Genomic DNA, 22,991 nt, shown 5'->3' with positions numbered 1-22,991 from the left:
CGCAGCCGGCGTCGCTTTCTGCCCCCGCTTGGAAAGCAGCGGTTCGGCTGGGGGTCGCCCCGCTGCCTCCTCTGCGCCCTCCGTGGGCAACCTCAACTTTTGCGGCTGGCGAGGAAACCGCCGCCGGTGCGTTGGTGCCGTCCCGCCGCTCCCAAGTGCCGGGGGCGGTGGGGGGGCCGGGGTGCCGCCGCAGCCGGCCCCGCCGCGGGTCGGGGGCAGCGGGGCGACGCGGAGCTGTCTCCGTGCCGCCGTGTCCCGCCGCCGCCTGGGCCGAGGCGCTTCGCCTCGCTGCCGCCCACGGCCGCTTCTCCCCTCCGCACCCGGAGCTGGTAGGCGCCGGGCGGCGGGGCGGGCCAATCGCCGCGGCCGTTGTTGGGAGGCGGCAGGGTGACATTGGGGGCGCGGGGGGGCGGCGGAGCGGCCATCATGCTGGCGTCGCTGGGGCGCTCGGCGGGGCGGCTGCTGCGGGCCGGGAGCGGCGCGACCGGGCTGCGGCAGTGAGTGGGGCGGGCGAGGGGAGCGGGGGGGCCGGGTGGCGGCGGCGGCGGGGCCGGGAGTGAGGCGGCGGCCGTGCGTCTGTTGCAGCGCGGGCGGCGGGGTGCACATCCCGCCGCGGTACCGGCAGTTCCCGGAGCTGACGCGGGCGCAGGTGATCCGGAGCGAGCTCCTCAGCGGCTTCATGTGGTTCTGGATCCTCTGGCACTTCTGGCACAACTCGGACATGGTGCTGGTGAGGCCGGCGCGGCGGCGGGCGGGGAGCGGGGGCCGGGGCCTTGGCCGCGCTCTGACCGCGCCTCTCCCCCAGGGCCACTTCCCCTACCCCGACCCTTCGGCCTGGACGGACGAGGAGCTGGGCATCCCCCCGGACGACGCGGAATAGGCGCCTCCAGCCGGCAGCGCACCGGTACGGCCCCTGCGGGACTGCGCCTGGGCCGGGCTGTGCTTTGAACGGCACCAGACCCGGCCACCAGCGCAGACGGAGCCTGGGCTGGGCTCTAGCTTTGCTTCAGAGCTCCCGGCTGCAGTACGGTGCCAGGACATCGTGCCTGGCTCTGCTTACCGGCCCTCTTCGCTTGGTGCTGGTAGAAGTACCCTACTTCCAGCAATTATTTGTGCACTTCCAAAGGTAAATGTGCCAAGTCTCTGTCGTACAGAATACAGATATTCGTTTGCAGCTTTTATTGCCTTCACACGCTCTTTTCTTGGGTACCTGAATGCTCGAGTCCAGGTAGTCCAGTTTTGGCAATATAAGCCTGCAGCGTAACAACATATTGTTGATGACTTGTAGCTTAACTGCTACCAGTTCAAAATTATTTTCTTTATGCTGTTTTGCAGACCCAGCATTACCTAACCTTGAGGACATGCTCTCTCTATTTCTAGAGAGAGACCTGTGCAGTTGTCCCTGTAAAGGTTTAAGACTTCTACTTGTTTCCAATTCTTTAATTACCCTGTTTCTTAAGCTGCCCTGTCACATTATGGCTCCAAAACTAACAGCTTCAGCTATCGAGGGTGCTATTGAGGAGGTCCCTCCCTTGCTCACCGTGGTAGGAAAAGGATGGGTGAGAAGGTTCTCAGGATTCTCTTCTGTTACTTGCAGGTCCCTGGAACTAAAGAGGTCCCTGGAATTAAAGCTTTGGCTCCTTGGTCCTTATTTCAATAAAAGTTAACTGTAAACAACCTCTAAGCTAAACTGTACTTTGTTTTTGAGTGCTATAGGATTTCTGGAGCGTGAATGTTACAGCTTTAGAGGCGGGGCACTTGAGTCCACACGAGCTTCTGTAATGCTTGCTCGATACATCGTGTGCTGCCCCCAAGAAATAAGGTGATACATCCATGTTCAGAGGGTGATTTAAAACTTCCATGAATGCACAGGAGGTAAGAATCTCATCATTAAAGCTCTGCCAAATAACCACTAAAAGGGTAGGGGGAAATAAAACTTGTCCATGTTACAACTGCAGAGAAGCTAACTTGAAGACATTTTACTGAAATGTTGTCACCAAGTAACAGTTGCCATAGAAGCAGGGGAAGTTACCCTGAAGAGAACCCAGACCAGCTGGTGCCAAGGTTTCCCTGGGGTGAGGGGGAAGCGCCTTTGGGTATTATCAAAGTCCAGAATAATCCTTGTGAAGCGAAACCCCCTGCAAAGGTAAAAATGCCTTGGGGCTAAGCCCAGCAGTCAAGGAGGCAGCGGCCCAGCATAAGGGAGACGGAGGTGGGTTACTCTCCAGGAATCCCTTGGTTGTGTTATTTTGTTTGTTTGTTTGCTTTTTTTCCCCTCTTCTTTCCTCCCAGAGTTACATTCTAAAGCAACGACACCGAAGTAAATTTTTCACTCCCCTTAACCACCTTAGTTGCACCTCTGGAACTTCTTGGAGAGGAGGGGTTGTGAATGACCTGATAAACAATCTTCTTCAGACTTTTCCATGCAGTCAATCTTTATTATAGCAGTATTCTCATATTCACATCAAGTACATAGAACTTTTTGCCTTTTGTATAATACAGAGTTCTTTAAATAACTTTACACAGAAATAGTTTTCTTCAATCTGAATTCAGCTATCAAATTTTAATATGTTTTAAGTCTCCATGCTCTCTAACCAAACTGGACAATATTTCCCATTGTACAAATTTACATGAGAAAAACTCCAAAGTACAAATGAAGGGACAAGAAAAGTAAAGGGGGAAGGAGCAAACAAGAAAAATAAGTTGCATTGGCAATTACAGGGGAAACTTGAGAAGGAAAGAAGGGGAGTTGCCATGACCTATGTAACAGGAAACTGAAGATAAACATTTTGTTACGAATTAAAAAATAAATACAAGTTTCAAAACAATTACTCCATTGTAGATTTTAAAAAGCAGCTATGGAAATCTACTAACACAATTGCTTTTTTTTTTTTTAAGTAACCAGACTGGACCTTCTACTACTTTGCAGTCATAAGCCCCTCTCAAACCTCTGGTGGTCGGAAAAAAAAAAAAAAAAATACAGCTGAAAGGAATGTGTTAGCACAGAGTTTAAATTGGTGGGACATACGTTTCATTGCACTAAGGAACAAACAAACAAACAAAAGAAATCAAATCTGTATATAAATTTCCCTTTCCTCTCCTTACTAGATACTTTGCCTCTCATAAACAAGCCTCTGTATTATGAGGTAATGCCATTGTCTTGACTATATATAAAAATAATCAAGTTTAAAGGCTATAGATCTGTGTATCTATAAACTTTAAACAAGCCAGTCCTCTCTTACCCCGCCATAGGCTCCAGCTACTGAGGGCTACACCTTCCATCACTTTTTAATGAAACGTACGCATTGCGCCTCTCGCGGAAACCCCCCGGGAGACCGGTGCGCCTTTCCGCATCTAGGAAAAGCGGCATGCGCTCAAGTAAGAGAGAGAGACAGTGCAAGTAACACACAACAGATTACAAACACGTTATACCTGCTCCTTCAAAACAAGGCAGAGTCACAGAAGGCAACGGTGGCCAGCCTGCATGTGTGTTCGGACCAAGGGGAAAAGGGATCCAATTAATTAGGCAGCTGATGGCTGCGTACTTTTGCGATTGCCCCAGATTGCTCCCAGCCCTGGGAGACAGTCACTACACCCGAAACGGGGCGGGGAGGGAGGGGCAGGGGAGGCACAGCCCAGGTGGGCTCCCTCCTGCACCCCCAGCAGCGGCAGACCCTGCGCCAGCGGCACGGGTCAGCGCTCGAGCCCGAAGGGATTTCAAGGGTGGCAAGAAGTAGGGGGCAGGACTTTCCCCACTCCCAACAGATGAGATCAGAAGAAAAACAACGCTAATTTGGGTTGCTAACACATGCACGTTGGGCACTGTCAGGTTTCTGTCAGTTGAGAAGTGTGGAGAGGGGGGAGGAAGGGGAAGCAGGTAGGACACAAGGCTCATGAAGGAATGATGTGCATTTTTTTTTTTGTTGATTTTTTTTTTTGTCTTCCCCCCCCCCCCCCCCCCTTAAGGTTCACAGCTTTGAATAAAAAAGCACATTTATTGCACTTACATCTTATTTCAGACAGAGTTAATTTAAATTATGCCGTCGGAACCCCCCACCATCCCAAAATAACTCCCAAGTTTGGTCCATTTTGCCCCCTAGACCTAACATCTGTGCCCAGATGGCGGGCTTCATTTCTTCTCCTAATGTTCCACTGAACTCCCAAACACACAGATTTTCTTTTCAACTAGGGTGAGTAGACAAATGCAACACAGAATGACGTTTATCAAAACAAAACCCAACCGTCTTCCAAACCCAAACAAAAAAAGAAAACAATTATTTTTTGTGTTTTGCTCGCTCAAAAGTAAATACGTCACACGAGGCTTATTCTAAAGTACAGCTGCTGCAAACGTGACAAACTAGACAAAATGACTGGACAGGCCACTGTTGGCTCTTAAGGAGGCTGGATGAGCTGAACGCACTGCTGCTGTGATGCTATGAAGCAGATGCCTAGGTAGTTCAGAAGTTTCTAAACGCATCCCATCCCTTCTCTTAGGGAAATAGTTTCTTTGTGATTTTGTTTAAAAACAGACAAAACACCATCTTCTTACATGTACTTTTAGTGCAGAACTTGGGGTAGGCAGAAGGATTCCAGATAGTTCCTGGAACATTAGTAAAATGTTTTTACACTTTGCTTTCTAAAAGGAACAAAACCACATTAAAACTGGTCCGATATTTCGTATGAACTGTGCATTTAGACAGAACTGTGTAATTTACAATTATGCCCAAAGTCTTGCCCCAAAGAAGAAAAGGAAAAGATCTGAAAAAGCACTAATACCAAAACGCAATTAATTTGTCCTTTATGGACAAGTAGGTTAAATATGACACTGGTATGTAGGTACTGCCAGAAGTCTACAGAACTGGTTTGAAATTTGAACAAATCCAGTTCGAACATACTGGTTGTCCCTCAGCTGACAAGGCACCTACCATCTCCCATGGTTAACCTGCAATAACAGTCTGTGATCACCGAACAGTAACTGCAAGAGGCCTGAGGAAGAACTAAGGAAACCTGCCGGTATTCCAGAAGACAAAAATCAATTGCACTTTCTGGGCCAGGGAATTAACTGTACGGTCTGATAATGTAGACTTTGATTACATGAGTATTAGCCATCAATTTCTCCTCATCTAGCTCTCATTTTTCATCTACCATCTCATTCCAAGATGCTATGACAGTGTCACTTTGGGCCTCTGGAGCTTTCTATTACCTTTCTTTAACAAGATCTTTGCGTCTTTGGAGGGAGAGGAGGGCTTATTTATTTTTAAAATAAATGAACCTCATTTAAATTTTGACAGAGCAGATTTCAAGCAGCAGGTTTACTGTAACTGAATTAGGTATCCTTCAATTCCTAGCTTTGAAATGATCACAGGTATTTTGGGGGATGCTCTCAGCCCTTGCTCCTTTACAGAAGTTTACCAACTCCAAACTACCTATCTATAGTAACAGCTATATACAAAACTACTGCATCAGAAGTAAACCAAAGCCACTGCTCTAGTTACAAAGCACCTGGTTTACATTCCGTTGTACTTTTTAAGGTTGCGAAGGCACATGTTCATTTGGCAAACTGCAAAGACTGTTTTGGGGGATCCCTATGTAAACCATTTAACAGAGGGTCTTGGTAGCTCTCTTCTCTAAAGAAAAACTTTTCACCCAAATTCGCTCTTGGTGTACTCTATGTTCTGCAGTTTTTAAAGTTTCCTCCTTCCACAGTTCCACAGTTATTTACTGCTGTCATGGTGCTGACTTGGTAGCTTCTGTTAGCATCCTTGAAACTTAAACACAAAGGAAAAGTTTTAATAACTTTGCTCTGCTCTTCTGATAATTTTATTTACTAGGTAAGGAGTAACGAAGCAATGAAGAAAGATATTTAAAATGCATGCCAAAACAAATATGAAGTGCAAACGCATATTAACAAGGCTGCAGTGAACAGAAAGTTTGTTTCATAAACTTCTATGTAAAATGCGTAACAGAAAACCAGAACACCCAGCACCTTCAAAGCGATGCCGTAACAGTCCACTCATGCAACGGCTTTTTCACTGAACCTGACTGTACCTAGAAGCTTTGCCTGTCGCACTGTGCTACTGGCGATACTTTTTTCAACAGACAGAAGAGATGTTGTCTACAGTACTATGAATAGTTTGTGCTACACATGCTGCACTCACAGTCAAGAAGGGAATGAAATCTATAGGCTGCAAAGGTGTGAAATGTCTACGTGCTTCCCTAAATTTAGCCCCTCCAGCTATCAAAACTTCAACTTGTACTTGTTTGTGAGATTTCTGGGGATCTGGCTTCCCCAAATGTTCCGTAAAATGCTGGATGCATTTACATCACCAGGCAAACACAGAAGCAAACCTATTTGTGACCTTCGGTGTATTTCTCCCCGCCCGCCCCAATCTGGGCATTTGTGGAAAGACGCGGTATTTATCAACAATCAGCATTTCCCTCATTTCATGTCATGAAGGCCAAATTCTGCCCCCAATGAGCACATACTTATCCGAGTGATGTTGAGAGGCCACGGTAAGATGGTAGTATTTGTCCTCAAACATTCTGCATTATCATCAGCTGCCAGAGCATTCAAGTACAAGAAAAGATGACTTTGGGTAAGCATAAAAAGCAGAAGTGGATTCAGTTAATGACCTGCAGTTTAGCAAAAAAGAAATGACTGGGCTAATTGTGTCTGGGGCCATGTAGGACTTAATTCATGCAGAAATTACTTTCAAAATAACGAGGCCTCTATACTGATACCATTTTGTTTAAGCTCCACTACAATGTCCAGTTCCAGAAAATACGCTGCAGGAAACAATCGCGTACTGACAGGGAAGATGTGACAGATAGATGTGACCTCTTCTGACCGTGTGGAAAAGGAAAGGCAGAGGGGAAGGTGTATGTGTGGTTAATAAAAGACACAAATAGCTGGGATTGGATACTGGTAGTTTTGCAAATAATTATTAGATACTAGATACTGTAGAGCTAAAAGCAGTATGACTGTCTAGATGTTTGTCCCAACACGCGCACACAAAATATGTACTAACACTTCCATACTATAGCATGTGCTTGTGGTTGGGACACCACAGAGAAACTTAAGAAATTTGGTGTAACGGACAGGAACGTATTGGTCATTTCAGTTTACGTCCTTCATCCCACTGCTACACAGGGCACTCGGTTCTTGTCTACTCTTATCTCCCCATTCACTAAACATCTACAGGGCACCTTTAAGACTGGTTCTGATGGCATGCAAGACATCCCGAAAAACTCCTGAAGGAAAAGATAAAAAAGAAATTAATAATCCCAATTATTTACAAACCAAATTTCTTCCAAAGTTTTGCATGAGTATTATGTGGGACCTCTTACAGACAAACACACGTTACTACAGCTATCTGGAGGGAAACAAACAAACGTGAAAACCAGTAGAAATGCATCCTGAAAGGACTTCTCTAAACAGCAGCCAAACAACTTGCACATTCCTCAGGGAAAAAAAACAAAAAAACAAAAAAACAAAACCCCCCCCCCCACAACAAAACCAAAACAAAACAGAAAAACAAAACTACAAACAAACAAACCCCAATAAAAAACACCCCAGAGATCATGTGTTACTTATAAAGTGCTTTGCATGGACAAGGATAGCAATTTTCCTGGTGCTTTTCCTATGGGCTCAAGAAGCATATTGTAGACTAATGGGTAATGAATCTTCATAAAAATAAGATCATTTTAAGCAAAGATAGAATGAAATTCCTAACAGTTATATTGTAGCAGACAATCTTCTGCCAGCATGACCTTGTGGAAGGAAACTAGGGCTTTTAACAAGCTCTGTGAAATAAATGACTGTTGAACCACCTGTACATACTTGCTCCGATAACAGTTTTCTTTGGAGAGAACATTAATTTCCAGTATGCCCGCCGTACAAATTGGGCCGCAGCCCATACAGGGGCTGGAGCAATGCGCGGGGTGGAAGGAGAATGAGCAGTGACTGCTTCACCCTCTGGGAGTCTGGATCTGTAAATGCTCTCAGCCTGCCTGCTGACCCCAGCGGCCCCAGGCTCCTTCCGCCTCTTAGGTATTGGCCTCAGATGATCACCAGGGAGCACTCCGATTTCACCGGTCTGCACACCACTGCTCGCTCGTTAGCTTCTCCACACTGGGAAGTGGCTATTGCTACTATTTAAATTCCTGCCAATCTCAATAAGGAAAAAAAACCTTACAGCATCTGAAAACCCACAGCAGACAAGAAAAAAATTGTGCTTTTTTTTTTTTTGTTTTTAAAATGCATCCTGTACACAAAATCAATTCTATTCATGTACCAACATGAATCACTTCATTCTTGTAGTGACTATTAAGTCATTCACTATTGCTGTCTTGCTAATGTTTGTGGAATTAATATGAATACACAGTATTTCAGTTATAATTCCCACTTCAGATTAGTTCGGTCCCTATAACCCCAGTAAATATTTACTGACAAACATAACAGTCTACCAGCAACACCGCAGAACTCCAGGGTTTTAAAAGCACGTTCCACTACCGATGTGCGTTTCTCCCTTCGCCTGGGAGCAACCTTCTGCAGACAGAAACAGTCCAGCTCTCCTAGGGAGGGAAGGACAGTGTCCTCACCCAATACACCCATGTTTAGCACGGACACCACATTCACACACATTTAACTCCTTCATTTATTTGTCATGATTTTGTTTAATACCCCCCACCTCCCCCCAGCAAGAACCTCCTCGCTAGAGGGGGGTCGGTTCTCCTGCCTCACCTGGAGTGGTACAGGGCAGATACGAGTCAAATTCTGAAAACTTCTGTCTGAGCTTGAATTTCCTTCTAATGTGGTCTGACTTGCCTCTGTACAAATAATTTACATGTAATACCACATACCAGAGAACTCTGCTAACAGATCACATCACAAGATATTCTACTAGAGGTAAACGATGTGCAGAACTTTATGAGTTGTTTTTTCCCTGACTGGGTAACTTGTCAAAAAGCTACCAACCGTTTGAAAACCAGGACTGGAGGACAGGAAAACAAAGCACTCTAATGGAGATACCGCCACCTTCATCCTAGTTTGCAAAGTGTACAAAAGGGAAAGACAAACGGACGGGAAGAGATGACAGGGAAGAAAGCAATGAGAGGAGAAGTAGTCAGCGTGGATCCAGCAAGTACCGTTTTGTTTTGATCTAACAACTTGCCATTAGGACAAGATGCTCCACATTTATACACACACTTATCAGAGGATGTTTAGTTAACAGGATAAAAATCCTTTAAAAAAAGCTCTTGAAAGTACCAAAACATAATTTTCGGAATGTCTAATTCTAGGGGGTTTTATATTTGTATTCAATTCAACCTGAGAACTTTTTTCCCCATTTATGAAAACATTACATATTGGTAAGGTACCTGGCATTAACCTGCACCCTCATTTAAAATAAAACTTTTAAAGTAGGTACATATACCATTCACAGTCTGTATCAGGAATTCTACAGACTTCAGATGCTGTGGTAGCATCTTTGATAAATACATTGTATCATATGATACAAAAGAAAAAAAAAAGAGAGGACAATCTCGCTACATTTTTTTTTTTTTTTTAACTTCAGTTTGTTGCTGGACCAACAAAAGAAGGATCTACCTAATCCTTCTAAAAGATGTTGTATATGCATACACCAAGAAAATACTGGAAAAGGAAAAAGGTTAAGGTTGGTGGTTGTTTGTTTTTTGAAGAAGTGATAAAGTAAATCTGAAAAAAGGTGCAGCAGCATCCCCTTTTCCTTCACATTAACCTTTTTGCCTTTAAGGTAACATCTTCTCCAGCTCCCATCACCCCCCACTTTTAATTTTACTGAAATAAAACCCAATAATATAGACAGATTTAGGTGTTTGGCATCGTAATACAGTGAAAAGGGGATACTGCATCGTTCATAAATCAGTGAGTACACCAGGGGAGAAAAAAAAAAAAAAAAAAGAACAGAATGGAGGATGATTCTTTTAAATTAGCACTCATCAGATTTTCAGCCTCTGATGGTACGCTGTTAGAGGAAGAAAGCCGACCGGCAGACCATCCAAAGCAAGTCTCCTAAGTTGCAGCAGCAGCAGTTCCATCCCCTCATGCCCGAGCACCGCAGTCACACCACGAGCGCCCTCTCCTCTCTCCTGGGAATGATGCCAACGGCACAGGCAGCCACTGCGGGTCTCCGAATGCACGTGGTGGTTTGTGTTGAAGGAGAAACACTGGCAGCAGAGGATTCTGGTTCCCAAAAAGGTACTTTTTCCCATTGTGTTGGACTGGCAGTTCCATTCTGCTCCACTTTTAAGCTTATGGATATCTTTTCTAAATTACTTTAGGTTTTGCGGAGCAGAATAGAGTTTTGATGTTAAGAAACTGTAGGAACACAAGACTTAAATAACAGAGTGGGTGCTGCCATGGTGCTGTGGCTACTTGAACGCTGCAAATTCTCCTGTAGAGGGAGGACAAGAGCTTGGTTTTAAAAAGTGATTTCAGTTACTAGGTGGTCAGAGATTTTCTCCAGACTAGTTGAACATTAGGCTGAATATAAAAGATGTTAAAAAATGCAAACTGTTAAAATTAAAGCACAAAAGAATACATAGTGAGAGAACACCGAATACAGACCCAGCATATTTTACCGAAAAAAGAATTTCTTGAAAGCAAGCTGTACCCATTCTTCCCAGGACAGAGGTCTAAAAGTTCAAGCAAAGTCTAATTCATCATGCATTTGAAAATAAAATGCCTCAGTTTAATTTCACTTTAAACTCCCTATTGCACATATAGCCTCCTGAAAAGCAACAATTGCAATAAATGCGTCAGACTGCAAACTAACTTCTATTCTGCTGTAAAACTGGTTTAATAACAAAGAACTACTTGACATACCCGGTAACCTTTAAAGACTATATACAGTAAAGTGCCTGAATATTAAACCAGTATTAAAGAATGCTAGAACCTGATTTAGAGACCAATGTAGCAACCTACGGTGAGAAAAATTAAGAACGATGAGATTGTCTACTCACTCCCAGACCAGAAATTAGGCCTCGCTAATAGGGAGCACAACAAATACAGCAACCCCATGCTTTCTTCAGAACTGCTGAATAAACAATAATTCTATGCAGTGCTTTCACATGCAATGATCTCCTGAAACTCTACATAATTTATTTAGTGTCAGCATGCTGTGAGATAGACTGGTAGTCCCATTTCAGAGATGATGAAACTGGCACACAGTAAAATCGCTGCCCAAAGTCTTAAGAAGTTTGCCAGAGCCTTGAATAGAAGCCAAAACTAAGATACTTGTTCTCTTCATCTTATAATTCCGCCAAAAATTTTCCCTGCCACCCACAAAGAAATTGTATTCTATAGGATTTTTAGGGAGGGGTTCCAACTATGCTTACCCAAAAGGACTCAGGAGTGAGAGAAAAAGAAATATAACTTCCCCGTGTTGGGTTTCCACATGAATTTTGGGTTAGTTTATGCCCCTTTCTTGACAGCACTCCTCAGAGCTCTCCTAATAACGAAGGAGCGATAAGCAGACATAAGAGACCCTTGGTTCTGTTCAACAGGAGCATGTTGCGTGCCGTTACATCCAAATAACTGCTCCCTATCTTGGTGTCCTTCCATCCTTTCAAGAGCAAGTGTTTTGTTGGCTTTATTTTTTCTTAAGATTCTTATTTTCAATATTGGAAACAAATTAGAAATATCCCTGCAAACAGAATTTTAGGCTGATAGCATTAATTCCATGGAATGTCTTGCTCTATAAAGAAGAGAGCCAAGAAGAGCGATCAGCAGTCTGCACAGGGAGGGGAAGAAAAGGCATCTACAGGGCCTGGTAGGAACAGCTGATCCAGCTGATCTAAGCGAACATGAAGAAAGCAGGGAGAGGGCCCTGTGCATCGTGCGAAATGAGAAGGGAGTACACCCAAGGGCTAAGTAAGGGTGGCTGGCACAGGGGGCTGTGGCAGACCTCAAGCTCTATGTGTCTTGATAGACAGTGGTGGTAGGTTTAAGTTATAACAACAAAAAGAATAAAAACTTTACAATGGGTCTAATTGCCTATTTTACTAGTTCTACCAACAGATAAAACCCTTGCTCTAAAATACTCTAAATATCTGAAAATTTTTCTTGCTTGTCTCTGGCACATTTCACTGATCTCCCAACTCTCTTCACAGTATCTTCTAGAAACTCCTCAATTTTTGTACTTTTTTTTTTTTTAAAGAGAAGAAGGACAAAAAAGTCATCAAGTATTGCCTGCGAGGCTAATTTTTAAGAATGACATTCATGCTTAGCTACGCTTTCAAAACATGCTCTACTTAATTTATTTTTCAGTCTGCTTTCCTAAACTGCTGATTAAAGATCAATTTATAAACAAGAGATTGCTCCCTCATTACTCATCTTGTCCTTCTGCCCATTTCTGGTAATAATTCAGCTTTTAATAGTCGTACAGGGATTTCAGAAGATAAAAGATGAACGATTAATTGGGAAAGGGTAATGGAAAAACAGGATCAGAAGTCAAGAAGCATTTCAGATAGAACGGTAGCTATAAAAAGGTGATTTTTCAGACTTTTCTTCCATTTAAATAAAACCTTAGCAAAGACTTTTTTTGACAAGCTAATGCTAAATTTCCCCTTTCAAAATTCAGGTGCTAATCCGATCTCAAATCAATAGGAGACCAAAATAGGTAACATGCTCATCTAATAACGGGATTATGTTGATTGAACATGTATAAAATGCAGTTACCAGTAAGAGCTTTCCCTAGATGAGGAATGTAGATGGCTATACCTATCCACATACAGGAATCCTTCATCCTGCTAGGTGCTGACAGGACCTTCCGAGTAGCAGCTAAAACACTTTGTGTCACCCTTTCTATTCTGAAGATGTAAAATACTTGTAGCTGGTTCTTTTATCTTCTGAAAGAAACCCCATATGTAGAAGCGGGAGAGAGAACACAGGCAACTTCTTCCTGAGACTTAGATGCATACAGATAAATGAAGTAACCTGAACTGCGAATTCACCATTTTCTAGTAGGACAGGAAGGTATTGCCTGAGAGCACGGAATGGGGGAAACAAAGACAGCTTTAGGAATTTGCCCTGATATGCCCTGTCCTGCAGGAACAGGATCATCCTGACTCTGCCCTGCTAAGTCTTTGGACACCATTCTGTAATGGCCAATGCTAATCTAAACTGGGACGACTGCAGTCCCACTCTCCCTCCTGACCTGAGCTGTAGAGCAACGACCTGCCCGTCAGGCCACACTGGCCCTAAGGCAAGAAGCTCACCCAGCAAATGCTAGCTCAGGCTGGTGGGCAAGGAGAGTTTTCTAACCAGTTTTTGAAGAGCTGCTCTGTTGGTGGTGGGGGGAACCTGCTCAACTGTGTGGAACAGACTCGTGGAATCGGAGAGTATCTGCCAGAGCAAGGGTAAGGAGCTGGGCCATGGCTGCTCCAAATGAGATTACCTTACCACGAAGCTATGAAACCACATACTTAGCCATTTGGGATGTGAAAACAACACCAGACATTTTTATTCATTGTGAGCCAGACATCTGATGTGCCTTTTATCAAGCAGAATTTTGGATACTTGCTTTGACTGGTAACAAAGAAATTCCTTTCCAAAGGATGGACAGCATTTGAAAATCTACGCTTCTTACAGTAGTTTTTTCAAGCTAGTTGCTACAGTCTTTTAATGCTCATCACATGCAAAGCAAGTGGAAACTATTTTAAATGCACACTTTCAAAAATCTGTACTAAAAAGATGATCAAGTTCTTTCACGTTGTGTCCAAACAATATATAATAAGGGCAGGTTCTGAGCGAACCTGCTGCCCCTTATTCCTGGAAGGATTTAGGATGCAGTTACCAATCTCTACTCTCACAAATTTGTAAGTAATATGGATTCCTGAAATCACTAAGGTATATACAAGACATCTTAACTGTACTCCTTATCCTGAGGTAGATGCCACATTTCTCAGAAGAATCGTAAGGAGAATGGTTCCATTCCAGGCCGATGCCAGACTTGTCTACTCAAGCAGAGAACAACCGACTTATCAAAGGGAAACACCAAATTCCAACACCTTGCCTGGATTACATTCACAGACACAGAAAAAAGTATGACAAAGAGGCAGTTTTCTGTTGGTTCTTGTGCTGATCTTCTAGTATGGATACCATACACTGGCTAAATAAAAACTTGGAACACACCCTGATGTGGATAATAAGTATTCTCAGAAGAATATACAGCAGTGCTTATGAGGATCTGGTCCTTCTACAAGGTACCAAGACAGATTTTATTTTTATGCTGAGATGCAGGGAAGTAAAGAAAAAAGGAATCTCACATAGTATAAACTACCCCTCCAGAAAAGCCTGGGATCCTACAGACCTGTTTTCAGGACTGATAGGTATCTGTTTCTAAACAATATAGCTGAGTTGCACCTTTAAGAACACTGACCCAAATCCACAGGTGTATTTAGGCATCGTCATGCTACATATGCTCCCAAATCTCATTGAAGCAGCAATTACAAACTACAGAAGTTAAACCCCTAAATGCCTTTATGTGAGATAAAGTTAAGGATCCACAAAAACCAGCCTCCTTTTAGGCTGCATAAAACGTTCAGTGAGAAGCTAAGATCACATTATGGCCATGAATCCCAAAGCGTGCTCGACACGTAAGAACAGGTGACATGAGAAGAAGCCTAATGCACTGGCCATACAGCAGGAAACGGGGCCAAACGTGTCTAAGGGGGGCAGCATTTCTCCCCCCGTCATTGTAGTTCCTATAGCACAGAAGAACAATCTTAACCACAAGGAGGACAGCACTACTCCAAGGAATAACTTGTCTGAACTGATCTGGCAGACCTGAAAAAGAGTTAGCCTGGGCAGGGCAGCGATGATGGTTCTGTACTTTCCGTAACTCCCCGTGTGGTTAAACCTTTTCTGTGTGGGATGCCACATTCCTACATTCTGCAGGAGACCCAGCAGCATCCTCTTGCTCTTACTGAGATGGGCATTGTAGCCCGTACTGAATACCATACCCCAAAGCTTAAGAAGCTTCCTCCTCACTGTCTAGAATAAAAAAGAAAAAAAAAAAAAATAAGAGGGGAAAAACACACTTAAATCCTGCTTTCATTTTAAGATAAGCCTGCCAAAATGTGGTGAAGCTACCAGAAAGACTGGAAACAGATTTTCCAAAACAATAACAACTTTTGTCCTCCATAACTATTTCCATAGAGATAGGTTTCAACAGCTGAATATTCTTGACTAACAAAATGAGAAAAGGTAGTTCTCAGACTGTTCCAACAGCAGAAGCCAAAAAGACCATTAGAATCCAGCCAGAAAATGTAGAAATTGCCTACATCTCTTCAAGCTCTCTGACTCTGCTTCCTGTTTTAAAAGGCTCAGTTGCCAGACAGCAGAAAACCTTTTTTGAATTCCTGATCTATTTCAAAAACCTTTTGCTAGCAACCTGCAAACTTCTCTAAGTATGCAAATCAGAAGCCATTAAGAACACTCCTGGGCCTTGAAGTCCTAACAAGAGCAGCACTGGCTTGTTTCTGATGCAGAAGAATCTGTGAAAATTAATAGCTTAGCAGTTTAAAACAAACAAAACCACATTAACTGATTTCAAAATATGCAAGAATACAGTCAATAACATTATTGTTTTCATATCTGGCATCAAAGACTGATATAACCTGAACCACTACTCTGATTCACCTGTTCCAGAGGAATGCTCCAGAGAAAAACACAATCTTTAAAGTGAGCTGTCAGGATCTTGGTAAGGTGTCTAGCTTTCTCAGTGAGATATCTAGTCTAGCTGATTCACTTTTAGTCAAACTAGCAGCTTTTATATGGAAGTGAAAAAAAACAACTCGTCACTGAACAGAAGCATGTTCAGTGGTACTCTTAACAATATTAAAGTAAGTAAAACATTTCATGTTTACAGAATTCATGGTATAATACTGGTTTCCATGAAAACAACTGCTGTTTCAAATCCTCTTTTCCTATTATGGGTGTTAGCAGCTTTTTTCTCTTAAAGTATTTGGTTATGCTTGAGTTTTAAAATGTTTTTTTAATTTTGAAACCCATGCCAGTTGAAGGATACAGGCACCATTACCAGTAATATTCTTGCAGTTCAGCAAAAGCAGATTCAGAATTTCTTCTGTGTTGCATTGTAACAGAACATTTTGAGATGGTCTAAACTACAGCAGGTCAGAGTATTTAGGCAAAAATAAAAAGTAAAAAAACCCCCATGCCACCACTCCTCTGCAGGAGGAGATGGTCTCTAAACAGCACTATTTTAAACTTTGACTTTTAAAATAAGAGTCACAGGTCACTAAGGTCTTTCTTTGGATTCTGTGTTTTATCTGCTCACTTCTGCTGACCACAAGAAGTTTTGACTCTGCTCAGCCTTGAAGCTAAGTTTATTTTTCCAATTGTTTCCCACATATTAGTAGCATTACTAACTGAGGAATCTAAAGCCTATTACTCAAATATAACAAACTCAACTGAAGTAAAAAGAAAAAAACACCATAGCTTTAGTAGATTAAAATCAAACACACTCCTGAGTAACTAAATCCAACCAATAAACTAGGCAAAAATGACACAGGCAAGCAAAAATGACACCCAATGACCTTAAGAGGATTTTTGCTTGTTTTGAAGTGACTTTTCCCCATTTCTCTTATGTGACCTTATAATTCTTCTTGTGTCAGCTGTTCCCAGGGCATTCCTTACCAACACAGACTTTGTGCTCGGGACATTCAATGCCCAGTGTTAGGAAGTGAGTCTTCATTCCCTCAGTAAACCTTAAAAACATAGCCGGTAGGAACTGAGAACATACACATGTGTTGCACGCACAGGAACACACCAGCACACAGACACACAGGCACACGCTTTCACATTTCTTTTCAGTGTACTGGAAACCCACCGTATCCCCCTGCTTGGATGGGTGTTTTTGGAGAAGCACAAGCATATAGACTAAAATCCTCTGTCTGGAAGCCAGCCCGGTTTAATGAGGGCTCAGATGCACTGCGGTGAATTTTTGGCAATGACCGGGCCAGAAGCTCAATGGAGGCAAGAATCTAAAACAAATAGAATATAAGTGATCAGATCTGTTGTTCTAAAGTTGTAACAGTCTCTTAAAACCAAAGGCAGAACATCAATTAACTACAGAAAAATATTTATGCACAAATTTAAACAGAAACTTTTAAAAATAGATTACTGCATTGCACTCTGATGTTTATATCCTCGAAAAGCTGAAAAGGACATTTTGAGAAGAAACTGTCTCACTTTCCCCTTTAAAAGGGCATACTGATTTCCCTCTGTAAGCATAATGAACACACTTGCCTTTTATTTGCCTCCTTGTTTATGCACTAGTACCTATACCTACCATGGCTGCAAATAAGCACAGCTTTGGCAGCAGCAGCTTGCTTAATACCATTTACCATACAGCCAGCAGGGGGAGCTCCTTAATTTTGAAAATGCTTTGGTTACATTCAAAACGAAAAAAAAAAAAAAAAAAAAAAAAAAAAAAAAGATTCTCCCCCCTTCCCCTGCTTTTAGAATCTAAACCTTCCTCGGCAGGCATGATAAATCAAGTTTTGTGAGAGAACTATCAGTTTCCCTTCACAAAGCTTGGGGGAGAGCAAGGAGAGGGGTATAAAGATTTCTGAGAACATACACAACAAGTTCTAATTTGTGTGTCTAATTGTGATTAATTTCACTCTCTCCCAGTTGAAACTCTCTCCAACACAGAAATGCTTTTCCAACTACACAAGTCATTTTAATACCTGCTTTTTGAATTGAAAAATAAACATTTCTAATTAAACAGCACTAACCAGGTACTGAGCCAGCACTCTTACGAAGTCATGCTATAGCACTAATAAAAAAATTTTTGAACTGGCCAGTGAGTTCAGAACTGATCTTTAATAGTTGAATTGTAAAGTCTACTGAGAACTAAAGAGTAACATTTCTCACCTGTGGAAAAAGGGGTCTCTCATCTCTTTTCTTTTTTAAGCATTCTGCCATTAGTCTCTTCATAGCTTTTGGACAGTTGCTCCGTACTTTGCTGAGGTCTGGAGATAGGTATCCTCGTCCAACCATAAAAATTATCTTTATTTAAGGCGAAAAAAGATGAAAGGGGAAGAAGATCAGTCCATAAAACAAACAGTAACAAAAGATGAACATTTTGCTAGACCATTTTAGTCCCAGCAGCAAGCTTTCTGCTCCCAGGAAACAACTGGCATTTAAATTGCCAAGTTTCTTAGAGTAATGCTTGCTAACCTATTCAGCACAGAGAAAGAATTAGGTTTTTCCTCCTCCTCCTAAGAGAGATTTCTGTGAAACTTGAACACCAGTAAATGGTTACCATTTATAGCAATAACCATCTCAGGAACGGTTCTTTGGTGTCAAAAACTGTTACGAAAACAAGAATAAGCAACTCTGTGGCAGGAACAGAATGCCTAAAAATAAATATTCTGTAAAAATAAATATTATGTTTTATATTATAAGTCAACAGTAAGTTCACACTGAAAGATATTCTAAGAAACACATGGACTTCAGATATTAAAAACCCTTACCTTTCGAGAATATATTCCTTCATATACTTTTCCACCACAAAAGCTTATTCTTGACATCTGACCACCTTTCCCACCCCCCCCAAAAAAAAAAAACCACAAAAGAAAAAGAGAAACTGCCTCTCCTCTGTAGAAGAGACAGACATGCTTTGTATTTTTACAGTAATTCCTTTAACATGGAAGGCTTATATTTCACCGAAGGATAAAACTTAAACATAAACCAAAGTAAACTAATAGAAAGCAGGAAAGCAAAGCATAAATATGGTTAATGTTCTCTTGGATATATAAAAAAAACCATCAAACATCATCACGTCAAGCCAAGGTCAAATGCAATGTGGTTTGAGTACTGCAGTTGCGCTGACGCTAAAAAGCCCTTTCAAACTAGCTAATCAAAGATCCATTCATGCCACAGCAGATAATCACTACTTTTTCTGAATACTCAGACAGAGCCAGCAGGTGTATCATACCTTATATTTAACGAAGTGTAACTATTCCATACCTTGACACTGGCAAAACACACCAACAGAAAAATGCCACATCTCAAGCAAGCTATACATGTTATTTATACTAACACAATCCTGGTCCTTTTTCAAGTTTCTGATTCAGTTGCATCTGTGTTGGCATCAAGGAGGAGTATAAAACTCCCATATGGTTTCTTTAGAAATCCCCATGTGCCAGAGCAGCATTTCATAGTAAAGACTTGTCTACCCCATCCCTTACCTCTGCTGCAATGACACTTACCATCATCCTGAAATTCCTCTTTTCTAAATAAGTACACTACTTAAGTTGAAATGATTCAAAATTCATTATTATTTATGTTTCTGGTATTATCTTTACAAATAATATAGGGATTAAACTTTTAACTAGAGAAAAGAGAATATCACTACAAGAACAGTCCTAGTCTGTCTAGAAAAATCTGTTAAGGTGAGAGAAACACTCTGAGGTGTAACAAGAACAATGATTTGCTCACTAAGATTCATAGTTATATCATAGTAGCTGATGTAGATGCACCAACACGGAGCGAGCAATATTTATGTCTTTTCAGACAATAGACTGGGAGTGACAAAACTCAAGACATTAGATCACATTTTATATGTTGGCTTCACTTGCAATTTAAAATTTGTTTCAGCACTCAGCTGTGAGCACCCACAACACTGGGTTCATGTTTCAAAAGGCAAAAAAAAAATTAAAAAAAAAAAAAAAAAAAGGAGTCACTCCAAATTTGATGAATTGGGATGAAGTGTTCTGACAAATATGGAAGCAGCCTCATAAAATGGCATTCACAGATGAACGTTGCTATGGTTGCAATTCTCAAGTACTGACAGTGAAAAAACAAGGGATGCGGACACAGATACAACATAAATATATCACCACCCAGACACGTAATAGTTTACACCAAAGATCTTGATGCATAGATACTATTTTCAGATTAGACAGAGAAATAATGAATCAGATATGCCTTCGCAAACGTGCCTATCCTGTGGAGATATATTACAGGCATGTGGTATCATTAGACTTAAGGAATATTTGTTCACAATCAAGTAATCTTCTTACAGGATTCACACACTCTGTAAAGTCATATACTCCATCAAGCAGGATTTGAGAAATGCTGATATCCTGAAATTCAGTTAGATGGTGCGTGCATTTCTCAAGATTGAAATGAATATAAAACATTGAGCGAGGTGATTGCTGTTCCATTTTGTCAGTCCTGTTGCTGAACTATTATTCAATGCAAGGCGGGGGGGAAGAGGAATAACTGAACATATGGAGGATCATTTCGCCTTTGCAGAACTATTCTAAACTAGATTACTATTAAGTAACCTGCTCTCTCCCTAATAAGTATCCTGGCAACCAGCTCAGAAGCTGAAAATCTATACTTGAAGTAAAAAAGAACAAAAAAATACCTCAAGAGAAGTAAGTAAATTGGTGCTATGTGGCTGAGGCAGATCTAGAAAACATAGAAATGTAATCCCATAACATCAGAATCAGAAACACAAATCAAACACACAAAACATCAGAATGTGCACTTCACAAGGCTGAATCTATCTCTGTTTCAGGCCACAGCTGACTGAAGTCAATGCCTTCCCTTACCTGGTCCCTGTTGTTCATGTTTAAGTATGGTAACTGTCCAGTCATCAATTCATAAAGAACAATCCCAAATGCGTACACATCCGACTGAAAGCTATACGGGTTTTTATCTTGCATCCTAATAACTTCTGGTGCCTGTACCATAAAAGGAAAGAATTAGTTTTTATTTCACCATGTCAGAAGCACCTCACATACCAGGAACAAAACATGGACTTGTCCAGGGTACAACAGGTGTAAGGCCCGCTCTTGCCTTCAGATGTTACCAGGTCCTAACATAGAGTGGATGCTGGCATGAATCTCAAAATCCATTGGTTCATTTTAGCTTGGTGATCCCTTTATTCCTCTACAACAGAACAAAATGACCTTGTCCGGGCTGAGAAGCTATTTTGAAACTAGCATTATAACAACACCGAAAAGAATGCTAACTAACAGAGCCTTCAGTTTTTCCAGGGACAAAAGGAGAAAGCGGAGTTGCATAGGAGGTTGTAACTATACTTTTTAAGACTTAAGCAAGTTGTACGACCTCTTGAGAGTAATCACGCTTGAATCCTTAAAACTTATGAGCATCTTACTTTTGGCTGAGCTAGTTCCTCTGCTCCTTTGCAGGATGTTTTCCATGGCTTCTCCTCAACCCTGGATTAATTATACCCCTTTTCCTTAGCCACCATTTTCTTTTTTAAAGGTTTAAACCTCAGAATAAGGGATGAAGGCAGTAAAGTTTTTTTGCTGACTACTGGAAAACATATGCTTAAAGAAGAACTGAAAAGCATTCATTTAGTACTTCATATTATTGCTTGTCTTTTCCAGCTTAAGACAGCTTGTATACGTCAGTGCGCTGGAGGGATAGTCTTAGAAACTTTGGCCAAAGGCAATTAAATTTGTTTAAACAAACACATAACTTCCCCCTTGCTTACCATCCATAGAATAGATCCAGACAACTGTTCAAACTGATGGGATCCGCTCCATCGCGATTTCACTGTAGCTAGACCAAAATCACCTATTTTTACTGTGAGGTCTTCATGAAGAAAAATATCTAAGGGGGAAACGTTAAGGGAAAACGAACAAGTGGTACTGGTCCTGTCCTACAAGAGCTACAAATGTGCACTATTAGACATAACAGTTTTAACCATCCACCACCACTGAAGAAGGTTTTCATGTCATAGAGGTTCTAAGCAGCCAGCATGGTGGATTATGGTACTTAAGGGTTACATAAACAATGACTGGGCCAGTGCTGAACAGACCATGGCCCAGGTGGCTTTCTTGAAATGCCAAGTACTTTCTTGAAATGTCGAGTATGAGAAGATCTGAAAATATTCCATGAGTAAACTGGTGCAATCTTTCATTACATGTAGAAACCAAACGATGCAAAAATCTTTGTGATAACCACAACAAAACTTGCTACATTATTGCAATCACATCAATAGCCATAGTAAGTATTCCTTACTTTGCTACTAGTGCTATTACCCCTTCTCAACAAAATTTCAACTCAGCAACTATTCACAAATGAACAGCTTTTCACATCAGTAATTTCATTTCTGGCAGACCCCCCCAACCCCCACCCCTCCCCAGAATGCTGTCATGTTCCACAATTACATCTCTGGGAAAGGATACTATTACTCTTGAGGTCTCTGTGGATGATTGACTTGGCATGCAAATAACTGAAAAGGAACATCATAGGTTAGGGAGGTTAAATGATATTTCACTAATCAACAACTCAAAATTCACTGTGTTACTGAAACACAAACTCTGTAGATACTCAAACTGCACATATTTATCAAGGTGGTAAAACTTCCATTACCCATGACAGTTCCTGCAACAGTCACAGGAAAAAAAAAAAAGAAAAAAAAAGCGCTTAGATTTCCAGCTCAAACCCGATGCTACTGAAGAATGATATAACAATTATGCACCAACTTCTGCTTTTCAGTTCTAACTCAATATTCAGAATAAAAATAAAAGAACTTCAGTAGTTTTTGACATGCCATTCAGTGCTGAAGGTTCTGCCTCCCAGCCTTAATGGTGACTGTCAAGACACTGAGGGCTAGTCACAGCTTCAGGTAAGGTGTTTCTAAATTGCGGGAGCTAAATGTGTTTCTCAGTCTCAGTGTGCACTAAAGTATGCTGACTGCTTTTTAGTATGGGACTGGAAAAAAAGATCCCCTGACTGCAGACTGGATAAATAGATTGCAGGGAACACAGAGGAGAGTACTTCCTCCACAGCATAGATATAGCCTAAATTAGGCAGCTAGTCTCCCATGGCTCTTTGTTTAGTCAAGGAGATTGGCACAAACCTGCTGGAAAAGCCCCAATTTACGTCTCTGCTTTGAATCACGCTCATAAAACAGCTTCTGCATCTCCACTACCTA

At 41.7% G+C, this 22,991-nt stretch overlaps 2 protein-coding genes across 2 annotated transcripts in view; one reads left to right on the top strand and one right to left on the bottom strand.

Moving 5' to 3' along the window:
* The first annotated feature begins 385 nt into the window (after positions 1-385).
* NDUFB2 (NADH:ubiquinone oxidoreductase subunit B2) lies at positions 386-1,677 on the top strand. Its single transcript, XM_082308409.1, has 4 exons — positions 386-497; positions 586-730; positions 806-904; positions 1,598-1,677. The coding sequence occupies exons 1-3, from the start codon at positions 427-429 to the stop codon at positions 878-880; spliced, it is 291 nt and encodes a 96-aa protein (XP_082164535.1). The 5' UTR covers positions 386-426; the 3' UTR covers positions 881-904; positions 1,598-1,677.
* Positions 1,678-10,297: 8,620 nt separating this feature from the next.
* BRAF (B-Raf proto-oncogene, serine/threonine kinase) overlaps positions 10,298-22,991 on the bottom strand; it is an 81,221-nt gene continuing 68,527 nt past the window's right edge. The window contains exons 14-19 of the mRNA XM_082309648.1: positions 22,240-22,286; positions 21,543-21,661; positions 20,632-20,763; positions 17,942-18,076; positions 16,893-17,046; positions 10,298-10,433 (exon numbers count right to left, since the gene is read on the bottom strand). Coding sequence (XP_082165774.1) covers positions 10,411-10,433; positions 16,893-17,046; positions 17,942-18,076; positions 20,632-20,763; positions 21,543-21,661; positions 22,240-22,286 — 610 coding nt within the window. The 3' untranslated portion in view covers positions 10,298-10,410. The remainder of the gene's footprint in view (positions 10,434-16,892; positions 17,047-17,941; positions 18,077-20,631; positions 20,764-21,542; positions 21,662-22,239; positions 22,287-22,991) is intronic.

The sequence above is a fragment of the Platalea leucorodia genome, assembly GCF_965183815.1.
Source record: "Platalea leucorodia genome assembly, chromosome: 4".
In the NCBI taxonomy this organism is placed as follows: domain Eukaryota; kingdom Metazoa; phylum Chordata; class Aves; order Pelecaniformes; family Threskiornithidae; genus Platalea; species Platalea leucorodia.
Note: the sequence above shows the minus strand (reverse complement) of the source record. Positions and strands in the feature narration are given on the sequence as shown.